This window comes from Hoplias malabaricus, chromosome 10 (genome assembly GCF_029633855.1).
Source record: "Hoplias malabaricus isolate fHopMal1 chromosome 10, fHopMal1.hap1, whole genome shotgun sequence".
NCBI lineage: Eukaryota > Metazoa > Chordata > Actinopteri > Characiformes > Erythrinidae > Hoplias > Hoplias malabaricus.
Genome location: NC_089809.1, coordinates 23,372,468 through 23,394,785, shown reverse-complemented (window position 1 = coordinate 23,394,785; position 22,318 = coordinate 23,372,468). Strand labels below are relative to the sequence as shown.

General features: G+C 36.5%; 1 protein-coding gene across 1 annotated transcript; it reads left to right on the top strand.

Moving 5' to 3' along the window:
* The first annotated feature begins 2,900 nt into the window (after positions 1–2,900).
* Positions 2,901–21,614, top strand: plekhg6 (pleckstrin homology domain containing, family G (with RhoGef domain) member 6). Its single transcript, XM_066683430.1, has 15 exons — positions 2,901–3,121; positions 3,270–3,395; positions 6,520–6,532; positions 8,701–8,843; positions 9,708–9,803; positions 10,582–10,632; positions 11,060–11,209; positions 11,485–11,595; positions 13,009–13,158; positions 13,281–13,415; positions 13,640–13,759; positions 13,858–13,990; positions 18,163–18,278; positions 18,987–20,248; positions 21,147–21,614. The coding sequence occupies exons 1-15, from the start codon at positions 2,942–2,944 to the stop codon at positions 21,322–21,324; spliced, it is 2,964 nt and encodes a 987-aa protein (XP_066539527.1). The 5' UTR covers positions 2,901–2,941; the 3' UTR covers positions 21,325–21,614.
* Positions 21,615–22,318: the final 704 nt, after the last annotated feature.

Genomic DNA, 22,318 nt, shown 5'->3' with positions numbered 1-22,318 from the left:
GAAAAGGAAAATGACACATCTGAAAACCACAGCAAGTAAAAGGTGAGGGGGTTTTAGGCGTGTCTGGAATATGGCTGCCATTTTGAAAGTCATCACCTTAGATCAAGGGCAGGTTTTTTCAATAGGAAGGTGCTTATGTAGCATATCAAAGAGGACCAGATTACCACAATCAGATGTGCAATATCTCTTGTGGTTCAAAAGTTATTAACACAGGAATTTCAAAACTATTGTTGTTAGTTACAGGCTTGTTACAGGCTTGACCAGACCCTAATTACTCAGTGCCATCTTTGGTTAGAATGGAGGGCAAAACTGTTTCCTGTAGCATTGTTAGATGGTGCTGAGCATTTAGAGTCTGGTCGACAAGCCTGCAATTAACAACAAATGTTTTTAACTTTCTGTGTTGATAATGTTTGAACCGCATTATATAACAAATCTGATTGCAGCCGTTGATTTCTGAGACAATTCTAGTCTTTTTTGATATGCTACATGACCAACTTGCCATTGGAAAAATTGCACTTAATCCCAAATGGTGGACATGTTCCAGACAAAAAAATAGGCCCCTCTCACCCATTACTTGCTGGGGTATTCAGATGTGTAATTTTTCATTTAGGTTCTGAAATAAAGGGTGTCCTGAGACTTTTGACTCACCCTGTATATTGTAATGCACCTTTAAACTAGGGTTATTAAACTAAAATATTGTAAATAAAAATGTAAAACACAATTCAGATTAGATGAGCAAACACTGCATTTTTCATCAGTTTTAAAAACAATTTAAATGAACTTTGTCCTGTGTTCTACTTTTTACAGTGCAGTTTTGTACTGTTCATAGAGTGTGTGATTTTCCAATCATTATTCTTTCACTTTCCTCATCTCTATTTACTTATCATTGCTATCATTGCAGAGCACAACAAACCCTCTCAATAGAATGAGCTAAAGCAAGTGTTCAAACAATTAAACCAGATTAAATGGGTGGAGGATATTCTAGAATCTTCTAACAATCCCTAAAATATCAGGAGGACTGAGCTGGGCACAGCTTGTGTCTGAAAGCAAGTTTTGCTTGAAATAGTAAAAATAGTTTATGACTCAAACTTCATAAGGTATTAAGGTAACTGAATTTGATTTTCCACTTCTTTCTCATACTTCCTTGCACTTCTGTTTGTGTGCATGTGGACCTGTGATAACATGGTCATTCTCTCCAGTCAGCTCATATCTGATATGATTATAATGATTATTGCTGCACATATACTGCACCTGTCAGTCAACACAGCTCAGTGAGCTGAAAACTGTCTTAAGTACACGCCTTAACTGTACTGAACAAAACTACAGAAAAGAATCCTGTTTCTCTTGCTAGACTAGTTACTGTTGAAAGGGCTGGAGAAAAAAATCAGTGAAGGAGGCATAGGCAAAAAGTCTCAGGAAATCATTCTGGGGCAGACAGAGTGGACAGATGCCTACCTTGTGAAGATGGATGCGCCTAAAAGCAAGTAATCTAGTATACACTTGTCATTTTGAGAGCTTTTAAAATGTGTGTGTGTGTGTGTGAGAGAGAGAGAGACTAAGTGGATTTAGAGGCCAACTTGGTGTTCCCATGAAACCTATAGAGCCACAAAGTACATGGTGACTTAGATTACTGCTAAATTAGTTTTAATGTTCTGGCACTAAACCAGGTACATCTATACCCATATGACACAGAAGAACACACAGATACAAAGAAATTCAATGGTTTGTCTGGAAAAAGTCATGTTATTGAAAGCCATTTTAAGCACAGCTGGTGTTTTGATAGGGCGTGATGTCAGACATGGGAGGACTGTTGTGTCTTCTGTCTACGCATGTGTGTAGTGGGTGTGTGATTTGTGAATCATACGTTTATTCTTTAGAGTAATTAGACATTTGTCATTATATATTTATCACGATAACAGAAAACAAAGCTTAAACTTTATATACTTTTTATGTTACTGTGTAATTTTAGAGCTAGAGGGCTTATTAACATATGAAAGTTATGTGAAATTTTAGCAGGTCTACACTGTCAAAAAATGAATTTTAAAAAGTAGGTTTATTCCAGCTTATTCCAAAGTCCAATTTATTCGTTTTCTCTGGAAAAAGCACCTATTCCTTTTCATGGCTGAATAGTTGTTTGATTGAATGTTTGTTTGTTTTTAATATAAAAAAGTTAAAATTTCAGGAATTGAAGTGGCTGTATGAAATTAAAGAAACTTAAAATTCCATGTAGGAAATCTATGTAGGATATTGAACAATAATGTTCTCTAACTAAAAGTACTGAGGACTTATACCTTTGAGAGCAAAACAAAAGTTACTGTGAGAGGTAGTACCGCAGTGCTCATTTCACTGAGAGTATAGTTTGAGGGTGCCACCCCAGTGCTTGGGTGTGTACAAGAAAAGTTCTGTTTTTACGGGAGTCTAGGCATTCTTATTAATAAACTGAGAATAGGCATGCATAATTCTCCCTTGCTCTGATGCTCTGATCTGAAACCATGACTGTAATACCCATGGGCATTTTGAAATGAGTCTGTTATACTGGCTCTGCCACTTTGGTGCTTTTGATTGTTTTGACTGATGTTAATGTTGGTTTTATTTGTTGTTGTGTAAAATCCCAGGCTTTCTCACAAGTTCCTCTAGAACCCAGCTGTAGCCAGTGTTCCCTTCCCAAAAGTCACACAGTCACCTAAGAGCTTAATACCAGTGCTGACATTTATGAGGCCGATTCATTTCCTTTTTCAGATGCAGTGCTATGTTCTATCTCTGTCTCTGTCTCATTTTGACACTGTTGGAAATACCCACTATCTCTCTCTCTCTCTCTCTCTCTCTCTCTCTCTCTCTCTGTTCTTTTCACTTTTTCACTTTTAAACAAATTCTTATCTGTTTTGACTCCACAGCAATTTTGAAGAAAAAATAATAATAAAAAGTGGAAACAGAAGACGTGATGCCATGCCCCCCAGAGGAATCTGCCCTTAATGCTCAAATGGACAAGTTGAGAGAGGCAGAGAAAGAGAAAGAGAAAGAAAGTGATCATTTGGATGGGCTTTTTTCACAACACACAGAGACAGGGACCAGCCACCGGAGGGCATTAGAAAAGCAGAGATACAACACTCTGGGTTATCAGGTACTACCACTACCCGGATTCTGCAAATTTTAATTTTGCAAATAATGAAGTTTGTTGCAGGCTGTCAGCAAACTGTGTAATTAAATGATAACAATATGTAAAATTGTTTATAAAGTATGCAATATTTATTTAATCCCTATATTATCAGAAAAAGAAGCAGAAGCTGCCAGTGGACTTTTCTACAGTGAGTAAAGGAGCATCTGGCAACACCAAATCTAGAGGAGCACTGAAGCAGGTGCTCTTCAATCAGGGATCATCTGAAAAGGCTCAAGAGGTATTTAACTTCCCCTGTGTTCTTACTGTGGCTAACATAGATTAATACATTCTAACACATTTTGTTTATTTATTGTATTAGTGTTCTTCATTTAATAATGCACCAGTTGTTTTCAGTGGGTAACATATTATGACTAATACAGCACCTGGGCGTCAGTCTGTTGCAATGTATGCAGAATGTGATTAGGCCTTGTTTTGCTTATATAAACAAGGTCTTCCCTGAAAGGAAGGCAGCATGCTGCTCCAAAACCTGTATATAAGGTTCAGCATTACTGGTGCCTTCACAGATGTTGAAGTCACCCATGCTTTGTCAACTAAGACCGCTAAGGTCACAGATGCTGGCTTTTAAACTGTGTGCATAAGGTCCCAATGCTCTTTAGCCCAGACCATGCAGCATTCATGATTTCCAAAAAGGGGTTTCAAATTTTTATTTATCAGACCACAGGACACATTTCCACTTTCCTCTGCCCATCTTAAATGAGATTAGGCCCAGAAAATGCAGCTGCGTTTGTGGATCATTCTTTGCATTTGTTTTAACATGCATTTGTAGATGTGGTAACGAACTGTGATCATTGACAGTGGTTTTGGGAAGTGTTTCTGAGCCCATGCAGTGATTTCCACTATAGAAACATGTCTGTTTTTATTCTGTAACATCTGAGGGCCCAAATACCACATCTAGCTAATACTGGTTTTGGGCCTTGTCGCTTTCATACAGAGATTTCTCCAGATTCTCTGAAATGTTCAATGATGTGTCATACATGATGAACTCCCCAAGTTCTTTACTATTTTAAATTGAGAAAAGTTATGTTTGAATAATTTCACTGCCAGTGCATATTTTTTACTGAGTGGTGATCCCTTCCCTATCTTTACTTAATACTAAAAATTCCCTATCTTTAATAACTGCGAAAAGACTCAGCCTGTCTGAGACACAGTTTTTAAACCCAATCAAGTCACTGACCTACTGACAACATCTTTGTTCGTTTTCATTTAAATATAGGGTTTAAGTGATTTACATTTAACTTTTCTGGAAATGGGGATGTACACTCACTGTCCATTCTCTTAACACTACTGACTATACAGGAGAAATTTGTACTATAATTAGAGATTATAGTCTGTGTTTCTCTGCATACTTTGTTTACCACCTTTCACCCAATTCTTCAATTTTCAGGACCCCCTCAGGACCACCACAGAGCATTATTTGGTTGGTGGATCATCCTCAGCACTGCAGTGACACTGATGTGGTGGTGATGTGTTAGTGTGTGTTGCATAGGTCCAAGTAGATCAGACAAAGCAGTACTGCTCAACTAAATAAAATAAAGTGTCCACTCACAGGACTCAATTTGACACAGGTATCTTGTAGGTACACCTTCTAGATATAATGCCAGTGACATTAGCTCATCTGTTTTTACAAGGTTTTTGTTGGTCCCAGGATGTTGTTGGCTAGATATTTTTGGTTGGTGGACTATTCTCAGTCCAGCAGTGACACTGAAGGTTTTAAACATTCTAGAACAGGGTTCGGCAACCCGCGGCTCCAGAGCCGCATGCGGCTCTTTGATCCCTCTGATGCGGCTCAGCTTTTGAAAATAATTAATGAGAATTTAATTAAAATTATTTTATTTTAGTTCGTTCATTTTCAAAATGTAATTCTATGAAGATTATGGCGATCTTGTAACATCTAAAATATTTTAATATTTAAAATATTTTTGTCGCTCTTAATACACGTCACAATTTACAATGTGCGACACCCGTCAGTGTGCGGTTTCTTGAACGTTTTGACAGCTGACTGCACGGCGCCAGTAAAATAATGACGCCACGCAGATAGAGGATAATTTAAGTTCGGCGTTTTTTTTCCCATTACTACAAGGACTCAAATAGACATTCAGTATTTTTCGGATTTAAAAATATTTTGTTGCATGCAGAAATGTTATTTCATTTTCTCTGCAGTCGTTCATTGATTTCATAAATGTCACACAGTATAGTTTGTTTATACATAGCACAAAGGCAAAACAACCCTGTTATGCACAGTGTTATTTCATTTAAAATTTCAAAAGGGTTTTTTGGCTCCCAGTGTTTTCTTTACTGTGTGAAATGGGTCCAAATGGTTCTTTGAGTGGTAAAGGTTGCCGACCCCTGCTCTAGAAGCATTGCTGTGTCTGATCCTATCATACCAGTGCCACACACAAAACCACAGAGTGGACTGCAGTGGTTCACCAGACAAATGAACCTGCTCTGTGGGGGTCTAGTGGTAAATTGGGTGAAAAGGGGGAAAAACAAAGTATATAGAGCAACAAATGGGCTACAACCTATTATTGTGAAAAAACAGAATTGTCTTATATGGACAGTGGAGTTGAGAGAATGGGCAGTAAGTATAGAAACAAGGAGATGCTCATAATGACATAGGCTGATTGGTGTATAACAAGTGATAATATTTTAATGGCGTGCAGCATGGTGCCGCAACAGGTTGTGTCCCTGTCAAACAGCTCCAGGGCCTTGGAGTTGTGGGTTCGAGCCCTAGTGAAGAGTTTGTGTCTGTGTGGGTTTTCTCTGGGTGCTCCAGTTTCCTCCCACAGTCACACACTGGTATTTTATGATTATAACCCCAATTATATACCATGTAACTTACAAGTAATATAAAAATGTTGCAAAAAATCTGGGTATTTTTTAAGGTTCACTTCTTTTAGAGGGTTTATTGTGGTGTTACACATTGACATTTGTGTCAAACATTAATATTGCACAGAAATTAACGATTCATGGGGCTTGACGAGGTCAGTGTTGTATGAGTTTCTGAATGGGTTTTAATCAGTCACTGTCCAAAATGTTTATAATGGGGGAATTACAGTTACAGAGCTGAGCTGGGTGGACAAATTAAGCTCTCACATGTTTGAGATGTTTGTATGGTGTTCATTGATTAAGTCATTTTAGATTTAAAATGACAATGTTGGCAATAGTTTATTCCACAATTTCCAAACAAACTTCCAAAAAGTTAAACTGTTAAAATTTTCTTTCTGAACCATTTAAGGCATAACAAAATTTAATGTGTATCCAGAGCTGTGGCTTTATACAAAATATCCCTTCTGATCAAAATGGAACAGTATGAGTTTGTGATGTAAAGAGTAAAGATTTAGACTGAAAAACGGTGTAGGAAAACGTATACAAACTGCATACAAATACATACATAAAAAACGGTTAAAGTGTTATCTGAAGTGAGAGGAGCCATTGGGAAGGGTTCTCTCTTTGGGAATGGGCTCAGCTCCATTATTTTGTTTCATTTCCTTAATAACAGACCTCTACACGAGGAGACAAGTGCAAGTGTGTGGAAGGCCATTGGTCCCTAAATGTCTTGGACTCTTAATGTTAACGCATATAACGTAAAATATGTTTCCATTCGCTATCCTTCAGTCTATTTACATGTTGGAAACTGGTCTAAAGTTTTTGCAAAACCTTAGTGTCAGTAAATAATTAACAAGAAGTGGGGAACTGCATGAAAGTAAACAGACTGAAAGTGTTGCAAATCTAAACAATTTGAGATACAAATCTTCTGTTTCTCTATGGAAATTCAAACAGTGAATAAAAATGTACAAACAACAGTCATTTTTTCTCCTCAAACATACTGTCCGCTATTAACAGACACTGAGCTTTTGAGAGAACTGCAGTTAGCCACAATCATAAACATTCTCTTAAATCTGTATGTTTGGATTTTCTTGCTGTTGGAAAACCTTTGTGTTGGCTCCCTGCTTAAAGGAAGTGTTCCCCCTACATAATTTCTCCTGTCTGTTGTGGTAGGCTCAGCATAATCAGATGTAAGCATTTAGCGCACTATGTTATGTGTAATTCAGATGAAACAAAGGGGCTACACAAAGGCTTTAGGTTTTGTTGTTGGAGGTAATTTATGAAGCAATTCCTGTTATGAATTCAATATATAAAGATTTAATTCCAAGTAATTTTGTAGCATTTCTATTGGTTCATTCATCATGAGATTTTCACACAATGTGAATGAGAGCTGTTGTGTTTCAGTGAGTCCACAAAAATGGAGTCACATGATTTAATTGGAAAGTGACATGTATGTATGTGCGGATTAGTGTTAATATTTTCTGATTATTAATGTTACAGTAGCAGTTATTTTTAACCTCCTTTGCTCAGGCTATTCACACACTGAGGCCATTGTGTATATTCATATGTTGTGGATTATCATCTTAAGCTTCTTAAGGAATGCTAATGTTTAGGTTTAGGGATGTTCTAATGTCATTTGTGTAGTTTCTTTCAAATAATAATACACAAATAATTTAATTTGACCATATAGATAAGTCTCGACTGATATAGTTTTTTAATCCAATGTATGTTAGATTTTCATTAGTAGAAATTTAAGGGTTTGTTACTCGTAGTTTAAAATTGCAAAACAACAATGACACCTGGTGTTTAAAAGCATAAATAGCAGCTATAAATCTGTCCTCAGCGAGTGTTGAGCAGCATCGTGCATAAAACACACACACACACACACACACACACACACACAAAACTATATATTTATTAAAATACTAGATATTTGCCCGGCGCATCAGGTTACTAAATGAACGTAACTTAGTTAATTCTTTGAAGTGGGCGCCTGTCATTATGTTGTTCTCAGGAGTCATGTAGCTTCCACATTGTTGTCTGTTTTCCTGTCAGTTCCACCATGTGTTTAGTTTACATTATATCAGCACCTGGGTGCACTTTGCCCCTTGATTTTGACAAGCACTAGAGGAGAGGATGTTAAGTCATGTCTCTACACTGGAACACAGTGAACACATAAGAGTACTAAAATAAGTAAAAACAGGCAGTGACTATGGTATTCTACCAAATAAGATGCAGTTTATTCATTATATATATATATAATACGGTTCACCATTAGTTTTGATTGGTTGATAGTGCTGAATGATGGATAAAAATGCTTGAGTGCCAAAACCACACAAAAATGAAGTATAGGTCTAAGCCTAGGTCTAAGGTGCCCAGTTTGGGAAAAGACGAAAGAAAAAGGAATTACTTAGCCTGTATAACAACTTAAAAATATATTATTGATTTGGTGAGTTGATATCATAAGGGTTTCCTGTAGTTGTATTAGCTACTATGTTGTTTTTAGTGAATATATTGCATTATCAGTTGCTTGAATAATTGTATATTGTGCAACAATAAGTGTAGTGTGGCTGGCTCTGTAAGTCTTAAAAAATGGGCTCGCCCAGGGTGTCACACAAGCTAGAACCACCACCGCCTGAGCGTGTATAACTAAAATGGCTAACCCCCCCCCCTCTCTTCCTCTCAGGAGCGTGGAGTGGCTGGAGGTCAGGAGCAAGTGGATGCATTGAAAGAGATTCTGGACTCATTCCCAGTGCCTGCTGATCTCAGCTGGAACTTTGGAGAAGACAATTCTGACTCACTGGAGAACAGCTGGACAGACATAGTGAAGTCTGCAGAGGTATGAACAGATGAGAGTATGGAGGGAAAGAGGGAGAATATAGTTTATACACACACAGAGTAACCATGAGTTGAGGGATAGAGACTGTAAAGACAGAATATATGCTTGATTAATTCCAGATGTGTTTACATTCGGGAAAGAGAGTCAAACTTGAGTAAAACCTATCATATACATATACAAATATATAAATACATGTAAGTGTAAATAATCTACAGCCATTGGCACTTTGTGGTTCTACGATTACAGACTGTAGTCCAGCAATCCCATTTCACCCTGTTTTTAAATGGTCAGGACCACCACAGAGCAGGTCTGATTTGGGTGGTGGATCATTCTCAGCGCTGCAGAGACACTGACGTGGTGGTGATGTTAATGTGTTTTTTTTCATACAGTGTCTGTTAACTGTTCACTCTGTTAGACACATCCATCTAGTTGGTCCATCTTGTATTTGTAAAGTCAGAGACAGCAGCTCATTTGTTGCTGCTCAGTTTGTGTTGGTTGTCCTCTAGTCAGTGGACAAAGGACACTGTTGGCTGAACTGTGTCTGATTCACCTGGGCCATCACAACACACTCTAACACACAACCACCACGTCAGTGTCACTGCATCAATGGGAATGATCCACCACTCAAATTATATCTGCAGTTTACATCTTGATGTACATCCTGTCTGAATATTTGGTAAACTGATGTTGTGTAAGAATGAATGGTCTGTGTAGTGAATAGTATCTTTTGTTGATAATCAGTGAAATTGTAAGTTGCAAATAATGAATGTCTTTAATTACTTACAATAAAATATCACCTATAAAAACAGTAATTAAAAAATGAAATAACTGAAGTGTAATTAAGTAATTTTGTCTTCTGCCCAGTCAATGTCAAAAACCCAGAGGCACCAGCAGGAAGCGCTGTGGGAGCTCATTCACACTGAGTACATATACATCAACAAACTCACTGTCATTACTGATGTAAGGTTTTACAATCTTAAGCTGTGTTTCTAGTGATAATTAACAGTAAATATTTTCACTCTGATATTTCTACAGCTTAATGCATGCAGAGTGTTTTCTGTATTTAAAAGTTAATTTAAAGTTAGGAGTAAAATCCTGGGGTCCTGCAACATCTAAATACACCAAAACGTTCAGTACCAAAAATGTTTTAGCACAAGACTTTTTTTTGTATTGAATTATTTTTTATATTCTTTAAAGTCCATCAGGATTTTCAGTATAGAAAAGAAAGTTTTACCATGTGAAAAATCGCTATTACACAGTCCCTAAGGTGATGTACTGGTTGTTTTAATAAGGTGTTGCCACAAAATATATTTTAATGTCACAGTGTTATATTTTGATAACAAAAGAATTATATATGTAGGCCACAAAATAATATATTGCAGGCAAAATATACTATTGTATAGGCTCAATATATAATGTTTTGGCCTTAATATATTATTTTGTGGCCACACCATATATAAAAACAACCATCATGTCTCCTTAGAGGCTTAGTACCCACTAGTTCCTTCAGACAGTTCAGTGGATTCATCGCAGTTCTCCTTTTTATTATCTTTACTAAAGAACAATTAGAGAACTACTTTTAAATTTGTGTTCTCCAGAAGCCCGTAGTCAAATTCTATTTATTTGAATGATTTGTGCAACATCAAAGAAAATGCAGAGCCATAAAAATATATGGCCACCTATTTATGGAATTGGAAGCATAATATGAGCTTTGATTAATCCAACTGATGTTTTACAGTTTGTTCTGGCTGCACTGGATTTTGTTCATCAACGAGGCTTCCTCCTTGAGGTCTGTGCATAATTTTTTAAATCAAGTCGTCAATATTTTTACAATATTCATTGGCAAATATTAACTGTACACAGTTACATGTCCTTTACGCCTTGCATTGTTATCATACTGTGATCAAGATATAATTTGATGCTGCTAGACTGATAAAGGGCTAATATAGGGCACTGGTTTTGGCAGCAGTGGTGTGGCGGGTTTTTGTAAGATGTTCTTTCCGCTCTTAGCATGACTCTTTCCATTTAATTTCAATAGAGTATTCAGTAACTCTCTGAGCACCTACCAGTGGAAATAAATGTTTCTGCTGACAGGGTGGAAAACTATTATTCTTAGCCTGGCTTGAGAGTGTGGAGGTGGGTGAGAGCAGCCCACTTTGAGATGGTGGCCTTCACTCATATCTTTATTTCATTCTTTTTTTCTTACTTTTGTCCAGGTTATTTCAACCCAGCTCTTCTCTAACCTTCCCGACATCCTCAACGCTCATAAGCTTTTTTGGCATCAAGTGCTGTACCCCATGTTAAAAAACGCCAGAATATCTCAACAACCTTTTGACCCTCTGAATCTTGAACCAGGATGTTTGCAGGTATATGACAACTGTCAGGCAGTCCACTGCATTGATATGAAAATTAATACCTGGACACCCCGTTTGCATAGGTCAAAATATGTTTCAGTATCTTCTGTTCAACAAATAAATAGTAATTGTCCATTAAATGTGTTGAGTAGTGTTCTATGTAGAGGATGCATTCTTTATTCTCCTTCAAATAACCCTAAACATACTTTGACCAAAGGACTTCACGCTTCAAAAGTTATATTATTTACTTTGCCCCCTTACTTTGATCTCATGTTGTTTGCTCATAGTTCACAGAGCGATTCTCTGCGTATTTGGATTACTGCTGGGAGGAGGAGAGAAATGTGGAATCTACACGCAGACAACTGGAAACAAACCTACATTTCTACACCTTTCTCACGGTACTGAAAATTTGATATTTCCATATTTCCAACTTCTGCTGTTACAATTCTTAAACAAAGAACTGAATGTGAAACCCATGTATGAAAGTATTCATGAGAGCAGCAGGCAACGTAAGGCTTTTCTTTTATTCAGCCCATTGCTGTGAAAAGGCACACGTTTCCAGAAATGGACTTTATATAAATGTTTTTTTTATTATTCAAGGCAAGACAAGGCAAGTTTATTTACAGAGCAAATAAATTCAAAGTGCTTTACAGAGTTTAAAGAAACAATTAAAAAAGAGAGTTAAATTAAGAGCAAGAATAAAAATAAAAGTAATTTAAAACAACTAAAATAATGCAATAAAAAATACAGATTAAAAGAAAGCATGATTAAAATGATTAAAACAATTAAAATCAAACAATAAAATTAACCCCAATTCACACTGTCAGTGAAGTTAAAGTAAAAAAAAAAAAGAAAATTTGAAGATCACACTTTTAATTTAAAATCAATTAACCATCAGGTTTAAGTTAATTTATCAGTTCAGGAAAAAAAAATCAGAAACAAAAAATCCCAAACAATCAATCAATTATAAATTTGAGATATGGACATAGGTGTGGCCTACACGTGTTTTTTTTTCTCAGTCTACAAGTGTAACTCATTCTTTTTTCTTGCAATTAAAGCACCTTAATTTTAATCAAACAGGCAGGATATTGTATGAAGTATTCAGCAATATAACAGTTTTTGTACTGTTAATAATAATATAATATTAATAAGGACTGTTTAACTTATATTAACTGTATATTGGTATACCAGGTCCTATATAATTATTATTAGTCATGTATTTCGTTATATTCTTAATCATTTTTTAACTCCAGTTTAAGAAGCATCTGCTTTTAAACATCTACTGTATTTTTCCTTTGACTCTTCCCCAAATATTTCAAATCATTTTAGATGCACATGAAATAAATAAATAAATTGGGGCAGTATGGTAGTAAAATGGTTAGTGTTGCAGTCACACAGCTCCAGGGTCCTGTGTGAGTGTGTGTTGCCCTGTGATGGACTGGCACCCTGAGCAAGGTGCCAGTCCATGCCTTATGCCCTGTGATTCTGGGTAGGCTCCGGAAGCATCATGACCCTTTACTGGATAAGCGGTTACAGGCATTGAATAAATGAATTCTAAAAAAATCTGTAAATGGTGAACAAAATAAGTATTGACACGTTTGTTATTATTCTTATAGAATATTTTGGCATTTTGTGCTTTCTATATTTTTTCAGATGCTGAAAAATAAAATATTTAAATTGATATAATGATCTAGGATTAATATTCCTTGCCCAGAACAGCTTACTAGATACAATAAAAACTGTAGCTCTTTTTCAGATCATAGGTCAATGTGGTAAAATATGTTCATGACTATTATCTATTGTATGTTCAGTGGGTAGAGACTCATCCTCAGTGCATGCGAATGCGAGTGGGTGACATGCAAGCAAAGCCCCACCAGAGGATTACAAAGTATCCCCTGCTTCTTAAGGCCATTCTCAAGACCACACAGGATCCCTATACGCAGCAAGCACTGTGCCGCATGGTGAGTCACAATTAATTTTCTGCATTTTCTTTTAAGAATAATGAAGAATTACCTTTTTAAAAAAATAACACACAGTACATGTTCCTCTTTAATGCAAAGTCTTATGCATGTGTGTGTTTTAGCTGACCAGTGTCGGTCAGTTTCTTGACAGCATCAATGACTATCTACAGTTTAAGTTTGATGAGCTAGCTCTCCTTGCCCTTTCCCAAAGAATAGAGGGGTATACAATGCAGGGAATGAATGAAGAAATAGACAAGGTAAATTTTATTTGACTTTCAGTATCTTCAAAATGTATTAATTTTAGTCATTAGAAAAAAAATTCCTGTCATTTTAATTTGGCAGATAAACCAGTTTCATATTAAAGTGTGTTTCCTGAAGATGATGTGTACTTATTTTGAATAAAATATTAATTTTACTTGGTTCACCTTAGCAACTGCACCTTTGCTTTAAAAGCTTAGTGGACCCTATATTTACTTCCCAGTACATGCAGGAGTTCTGTCGTTTTGATTTGACTAGCCCAATCCGAGGGATTGGACCCAAAATCATACGCAAGCTTCTACTGGAAGAGACCCTGAAGGTCAGAGGCAGAAAGGATAGCAAGGTAAGAAGCAGGTCAACAAACGGGAAACAAGAGCTTTCATATGAGTATAATATCAGCCAAATTGAGCACATCATTCTTCTGTTGTTTTTGGTCTTTAGCTGGAGGTTGTGGTCCTGCTTTTCACTGATGTTCTACTGCTGACCAAATCCCAGAAGAAATCAGACAAATTTAAGATAGTGCGCCCCCCGCTGTCCCTGGAGAGAATACACTGTGCTGAGCTGAAGGATGGCTGTGAGTTTTTCAACCCTTGTGGTAACCATTTCACCTGCTTAAAGCAGAAATGATCCTACATTACTTGTCTGTTGCAGGTAATTACACACAGTAATTAGATGTTTCTGAATGTCATGGTAACTGAGTAATAAGATTAAAGAAACCTTAATATATATTAAGGCATATTATACAGTTTGAAAAGGCACATACAGACGTGGAAAAGTTTCTTTCATCATTCTCTTGAAAAATGATGAAATTAAAAGCAATTGTCCCATGTCTAACTGCATGCCTTTGGTATATCATAGAGTAAATGAAAGCCAAATTGGAAAGCAATAAATCATTGCTTATGATACAAAGATAAGATTTGTGGGTGACTAAAGAAGAAAGGAGTATAAATAAATGGATTATATTAATACTTCAAATAACTATTACATCTTCAGTATTATAAAGACTGCAGGAATACTATGTAAAAAGTGGCTTTATTTGTCTACTGAGCTCTCCCTACTGCTGAGTGTTGTTCACGTTTACAGTATTGTCGTGAAAACAAGTCTCGGAGGTCTTCACCGGATAAACACAATCGGGGCTTGTGCACACACACTACCTCAATGTTGAGCCTGTGGGACGTGTGTAAATTTGGTATTACTCTAGAATTTATAACCACACAGCAGCCGACAGAAAAGCACTTATTACCAGATTAGGTGTCTGACACTAAAAAGTGAGCTAATCCGGCTAAAGTTAGCAGGTGCTACAACTGGCCCTGCTTCAACAGTAACTCTCAAATACCTGATTCTAACACTTTGTCGTCAACAAAGCTTGGGTTCCACAGACACAAAGTGTAAATCTGGTCAAAGGTGCTTCACAATCTTTTTGAAACTGTCATCTTTAGGAAAAAATACTACACGGTGTTCCTTTAAATTGAGGAAAGGGTCCCTCTGCTGTTTGGTATCATTATGTGCACCACACTAAACATGGAACAGAGAAAACAAAGGAGAAAACTGTTTAGGATATCAGAAAGAATATTCTGGACAGCCATGTTAAAAGTAAAGGCTGTAAGAACATATCTAAGGTGCCTGATATTCTTTTTAAAATGCCTGCAAATATAATTAAGAAGTTTAAGAAACAAGATCGTAGCCAACCTCCAACTGCAATAAGAAAAAAATATAGACAAACCAATAAAAACTTCTGAGTCTGACTGCACCGTCTGTCACTTGAGTCACTTCTTCGCATCGAAGAAGACCCAAAAGGGCTCCACTGGTGAAGAAACACCATGAAAAAGCCAGACTGGAAGTTGCTATAATTAATGTTTACAGGCCGTTCTCTGGGAGAATGTTCTTTGGTCAGATGACAAAACTTCAGCTTTTCAGCAAGTTACATACATTATATTTTCACAGACAAAAACATTACAATTTCAAAGACAATCTCAAAACAACCCATCTTGCACAGGGTGCATTGAATCTATGCAGGGCAAAGAAAAATGTCCAAAAACCTGTCGCACTTGCAGTTCATGGGTCCTCCAACAGGATAATGAACACTGCTAAAAGGACTCAAAAATGACTAAAAAACATTCTTCAGCTGAATCCTATAAATCATCTTTTTAAAAAGCTGTAAGCGTCTGGAAAAGACACTCTTCAAACCTAAGACAATTTGCTCAGGAAGCATGGGCCGAACTACCCATTTGACAGGTGCAGAAGACATTCAAAGATACAGAAATTGATTGATTTACATTTTAGTCCACAACATTTAAATATATTATATTATCTAACTTTCTCATTTGAATCAAAAATCAAAAGCAAATATTGAACTGTGGAATTAGCAGTGATGGATGCCAGTTACTTAAGTAAGTTTCAAGTTGTTTCTGGGAATAGTGTAGGTTGTATTTCCATGCAAGCATATCGACAAATTGATCTACAGCTGTAGCTGCAGTTATGTTCTTTGTTTAATCACTGACTAAACAAAGATCATGTGGCCAGACAGCAATGATAGATCTGATATCATCGAGTTCTGGAAAAGGCATTTAAATAGCAAAATTTCCCTCCCAGTCCAGGGCATGCTCTACATGAGTCCATGAATATCCTAGGTACTCTACAAACAGTGATCCTTCACAGGTGTTGGTGATTTGGGAGAAATGTGTGTAGAAAAATATGCTTTTCTTAAATCATTAAAGATAAAATATCACACCATTTTACCATTTTACATTAAATAATCTCAGAATTGTGGTGTACTCAGAGATCAAACGGGTCATTGATTTAATTGAAATAAACAGTCGCAGTTGAAGATGGAGTCAATGAGGCATAGAAAAAGGAAGAAGGTGAGGTATGCAGGTGTTTGAGGAGACACAGGGATATATTAGGCCAGTTTAGGTAGAGTTAGGGTATTTGCAACATCCTTCTTAAATTTGGATTTTGTGGACATGTGCTAAAAGGCAGCCATGAAGAAATTGTCACAGGAAGAGGAAAAAGAAAGTCAGTGGTTGTTGACAAGAAGGGTGCAAGTGGGTAGAAGTACAGTAAGGGATTAATTGTGCAGGTGTAGTACAATAAATAATTATATGCAATCAATTTATGTATCATGTATATTTCACATGGAATTGCTGGCACTAAGCATGCATTAATAATGCCAGTGTACAGCCTTAGACACCAGGGAGGCCAGTGTTAAATTATGATTATTGAAGAAATGCCAGTGTTTTGTGTTTATGGTTGGAGATGCAGAGTGTAGAGTCCACATGGATCTATTGTCACTGAACATGCATCTACATATAAGAGGCTGGTTAAATGATAGGTCTCCAAAGGTGAGTCTGGGACACCAGATCTCACTGAGATTTTTGCAGGTGTAGTGGCCTTAATTCTGCGGAACACTGATAAAGGGTGGTGCCTACTCTATGACCCATGTGAAAAGCTTGCATGGTAGCAGATGCTTTAAGTTGTGTGAAGATAAGAAGTTAGGCCCTATGTTTAACCACAGTATTAAGGGTTTTGTCATCTCTGTATAATAATTAAATAATAATTGTCATCCTGTATAATATCAATTTTCCAAATCATTCATTTGTAATTAAGAACATTTTTTTTCTTGGAGTGGATTTTGTCAGTACTTAACTGATCTGTTATTGAACTGGATTTAGTAGGTAAAATGGAGAAAAATAACTGTCCTCATATTTTTTTTTTCAAATATGACACAACTACTTAATTTTTTATTCAAATTTTTAATATTGTGATGTGTGTTTTATTTGATGAATTATGATAGTGTCTTTAACTGTTGTTATACCTTGTTGTTAAACTCCACTCCTAATTCCTTAGTTCAATTTTTAAAGCTTGTCATAAGCCTAATATACACACTTTTTTTTCACAAACAAATTACACATACTAAAGTCTGTGCATGAATAAAGTCTCTGTTTAGAAACTGATTCACCTAAGCAACCGTGAAAGTTGTAGGGATTTTTCCCATGATTTGCATGAATGGAAATGTCTTATACTTTGGGTGAATTCCATCATGAATAGACACAAATATTCTGACTTTTGACAAATATTTGCATGCCTTCGTGCCTTTTAAATGATCAAATGAAAAAGAATGTTTGTTGTGGTTTGTTTGAATGGAAAAGAAAGCAAATCCAGTTATCTTGACTTCAGTGCCATGTGGTTTCATGAATCAGTATGTTCATCTACTGCATGGTACTTAATCCAGCTCAGTCAAATATCACTGTCAATGCCTCGATTTCAGCAACTGTACAACTATTCCTTCATTATACTCCAAGTGTTCTTCTCTTGGGAAATAAATGCACTTGTGCACCATTTATTTCCACAGTATTAAATTTATGTTTAAACCAAACAAAACAAAACAATCAAACAAAAACATAACTTGCATTAATAGGACTGGGGCTAATTAGCCAAACCACCAAACCAGAAACAAGTAAATTTATACACTGAAAGAGCTAAGGAAAAAATAAAAAGAAAAATTACTCTCTGTAGGTGTTTGTGGTTGCCTAACTTCCCCAACACAGATCTGTCTTTTCCTATGAAACAGGCCCCATGGCTAGATCTGATGCTGTGAAAAAATAATTCTACACTTGCATCATTAGCACAAGTGACATATAAAGATTATTTACCTCAGATGTATGTAAAAAAAAAACATTTCTTATCCATTGACCAGATATTTAGAAAATGTAATACTCAAAATATACTTGTGTTTTTACTTTTCAGATTCTTTTGTGCTGGTGGAGGTGAGTGACCTAGGCTGTGCTGTCAGTGTATACAGTGTCTCGGCCCCCAGCCCAGAGATCTGCACAGCATGGGTCTCTGCCATCCACCAAGCCCAGGTAGGTTACTTGATACAAATACACAGTCTTAGAACTTGGTTCTAAACAGATAATTCAATAGATAATTATTTTCAGCCTAGTTTAATTTGTGCATCTTTCATTTGAATTATTTCAGGTGACAAAGATTAAAGTTGATTCAGTGAAAATTTATTGATGCTTTCACCTATATCTTACCCAGTTATTCATGATCATTTGATGTGCAAAATCATTGTGGGGGCAAACGGCAGGAACACACCCTGTAGGTGGCGCCAGTCCTTTACAGGGTGACACACACTCACACATTCACTCACACACTCACACCTATGAATACTTTTGAGTCGCCAGTCCACCTACCAGCATGTTTTTTAGACCATGGGAGAAAACCGGAGCACCCGGAAGAAACCCATGCGGACACGGGGAGAACACACCTGAAGTTCGCACAGACAGCTACTCAGAGCTGGGCTTGAACCCACAACCCCAGTAACCTGGAGCTGTGTGACAGCAACATTAACTGCTGTGCCATCGCATCGCGTCATTAATATTCAACTTTCAGTGTTAGGCTAAATGAATCAGTACAAGTTGTATGCATGCCTCTTCTGGTTTGGAAGATTAAGCTTTATTATTTTGACATTATTTTTCTTTTTTTGTGATTGCTTTGGTATTTAGTGATATATTATTTTATTTTTTTACATGTATTTATTGATATTCATTATTGCTGTTGTCCTACAGGAATCATTGGAGGCTCTAAGAAAACAACAAAACCAAAGCAAACCAATGGAGCCTAATGATCAACTTGAGTTACAGGATTCTGAAGAAACACACAGCACACAGGCCCCCGAGGAAAGAGAAGTACAACCAGTGGGTCAACCAGATGAACTAATTATAGAACCTGAGGAAAGAGAGAGGAGTGAAGGAGCACATCAAGGGGAGACTGATGTTCAGTCCAGTGTAATAAATGAAAGACGTGTTACATGGAATTATAAATCCATGGACTCCAATAACATTATACAAGAAGAAGTAGAGACCAGTCAGCCAAATGGTCCACATCATTTGTTAGTAGGTGGAATGATGGAAAATGCTACATCAAACCAGACATCATCAAGCGATGCTTTATTGGCAAGTGGACATATATCTATTGAACCTGCAATAAGAGACACACATCAAGTGACATCCATGGAAAAAACAAAACAAGCACATTCCAATGACCAGTCTCGGGAAACTGACTCATTGAAAGAATCATTGCACTCAGGTGAAGAAGATGATTTAAACTCTGAGTCATGGAGATTCTCCCGGAAGTTAAAGTCACCAAAATTACGGCGGAAGCGTCCAGTGAATCCTCAACCCTCTGTCGCAAATCAGGACTCTATGAGGATGAAATTGAAAGGAACAGAAATTTTGCCTGACAGAAATTCTTCCTCAAACTCAGATTCTGATGGTAACAGTAGTTTTCACAGGTCCTCCTCCTCTTCCAAACCCCAGGATTCCCATCTGGTGCTCAAGCTGGGCTCCTTGAAGAGGAACAGTAGTGTATTCTGGAATACTGAGAGACAATCATTAGACCTACACACTCTTTCTGAGCCAGAGCTGCCCAATGAAATACCACAGAATTCTCTAAAAATGCCCAAAATGAAAAGTCAGAGGAGCGCCTCCACGCCAGAGGTCGTCTACTCGCACAGCCAAAGCTTTCCACTTAGCGTCCCGAAGAGGCTGAGCCCATCACCTCCTCCAGGGCATGACTCCATGTTACATCCCTCCCCCCTCCAGGGCCTCCTCGAGAGGGCCAAGGAGAGAAACAGGGAACGAGGGATGGCAAAAAAGGAGCAGACAGAGGTAAAACAGACAGAGAAGAGTACAATTTCTCTTCAGAAGCCTGTCTCTGTCTCCAGCAAGCCATCACCGTCTCCCAGTGAAGGAGAACGAAAGAGGGAACATTTCTCACACAGTGGGAGGGAGTGCAGTGTGGATGACCCCGAGAAGGAGAGGAAATATAGGTTAGATTCAACCTTTTTTTTTTTTTTTCTTTTTTAAATTGGATGTAGTTTCACCTTCAGTGCTTTACAGATTCTCATTTCAAGCTGGAATATTTAATTATGCTTATTACAATGTGTATTTTACATGTTTAGGTTTTTCCCTTGAATATTTAACATATCTCAAAAACGCCCAGTGGAATTATTACTAAAACCTGAAATGGTCTGTGTGGAGGTCATTGTTTGTTCCATTAGAAGAAAATGACTACAAAAATGAGTTAGTGTGCAAATAAGGACAATAGTTTCATTTGTGCTGTCTTATTCTTACTGTGCTGCTCTACCCACACAGATAATCCTTCATGCTGCATCATTTAAATCCATTCAGCATTCACACAGCGGAAATATTTAGCTGAAAAATCAGATTTTTGTATGAGTTTTTTTTTTGTAGCGATAACCATTATTTTAAATGCAGTTTACATTGGCTTCCTCTTAAGTTCTGTTTCTGATATTAATTATGGTATTTAAAGTTAGCTTCAGCAATATCCTGAGAACAATAAGAATGAAAGATAAAATCCATGTTTTATCCACTTGTATAATGCTTAGTGTGCTGTGGCTCATCTTTGTTAATTTTGCTACTGTTTTTATTTCTATACAGTGGAGTATTTATTTTTAAAAATTTTTAAATTTATGATTATTATGTTTATTATTTTTCTATGTTTATAAATCAGTATGTGACATTTTAACGTATTATTTCAAAATTAAATTGCGTTAATATTTCCACATTAGTTAAAATATATTATTTTCCGTATATTTTTAAGTAGTTGAGGTTTAAGATAACATCTTTATTTTATATTATTTATATGAAATCAGAATTGTTATTATTGTTATAATCAACATCATTGTTTCTTTGTTCTTGCTTTAGCCCTGTGACTCCTCTGGGTGCGAGTGTGGATTGGCCTGGCTGGTGCTTTGATGATGAGGAAGTGCTTGAATTCTTGAAGCCTTATAATGGGACAGTGGAGTTGTTTGACCACACCCTGGACTCTGCAAAGTGCCAAGAAACACAAAAGCAAGAGGATGGAGAGTACAGCGAGGTCTAGAGCTATGGGTCGTTACTGTATTATAAATGAAAGGCTCTGGAACCTGTGACCTGCCCTGGAATCCATAACTAATTACTGCTGCCTTAGGTTCAGAGCAGATGGTTATAATGTCCTTATTAGGCTAAAAGAGTAGTTTCTAAAATGTTTTGTCATGGCACCAACACACTTTTCATTATATATCATAGTAAAATTAGGTACAGAGCTTAAAAAATCTGCAGAGAGCCATCAGCTGCACATTTTGTGCTACAATTCTTCACACGCATCATTCACTGTTTAGCCTTTGCGCACTGACTATAGGACATTTTTGTGTTATAAAAAAACCTCAATTATGTTATGTGTACAGATGTGAAATAATCTTTAAATATGTAACAAAATATATAAAGGTCACTTGTGGTGGCTTGTTATGGTGTCAAGTCTATATTATGACACATATTTGTATATAAAAAAACCTCAATTATGTTATGTGTACAGATGTGAAATAATCTTTAAATATGTAACAAAATATATAAAGGTCACTTGTGGTGGCTTGTTATGGTGTCAAGTCTATATTATGACACATATTTGTATATAAAATAGCACCAAAAAATTACAAGTGATTCCAAAGTTCGAACAGTATTGTGTATATATAATACATATCTGTTTAACAGCAGGAATTTTTTTAAATTAAGTTGTTTATTTTAAACCCACAGTTCACCTCTATAAATACTCTAATGTATATACTGTACAGAGAAAAAGTCTGAATTCAATGATTTATTATTTATAAATCATTTTTATAAGATTAACCATACATAGACATTATTTGAAAAAAAAAATTATTATTTTATGTACATATGCACTATTTGTGTGAATACATTTATTCATATCATGGATAAAGATCAGCATTTAAGGAAATTGTGTAGTTTCTCAATATCATGGCCTATTTACATGCTACAGTTGTCTGTAAGTGTCAAACAAACACACACACACACACACACATACACACACACACACACAC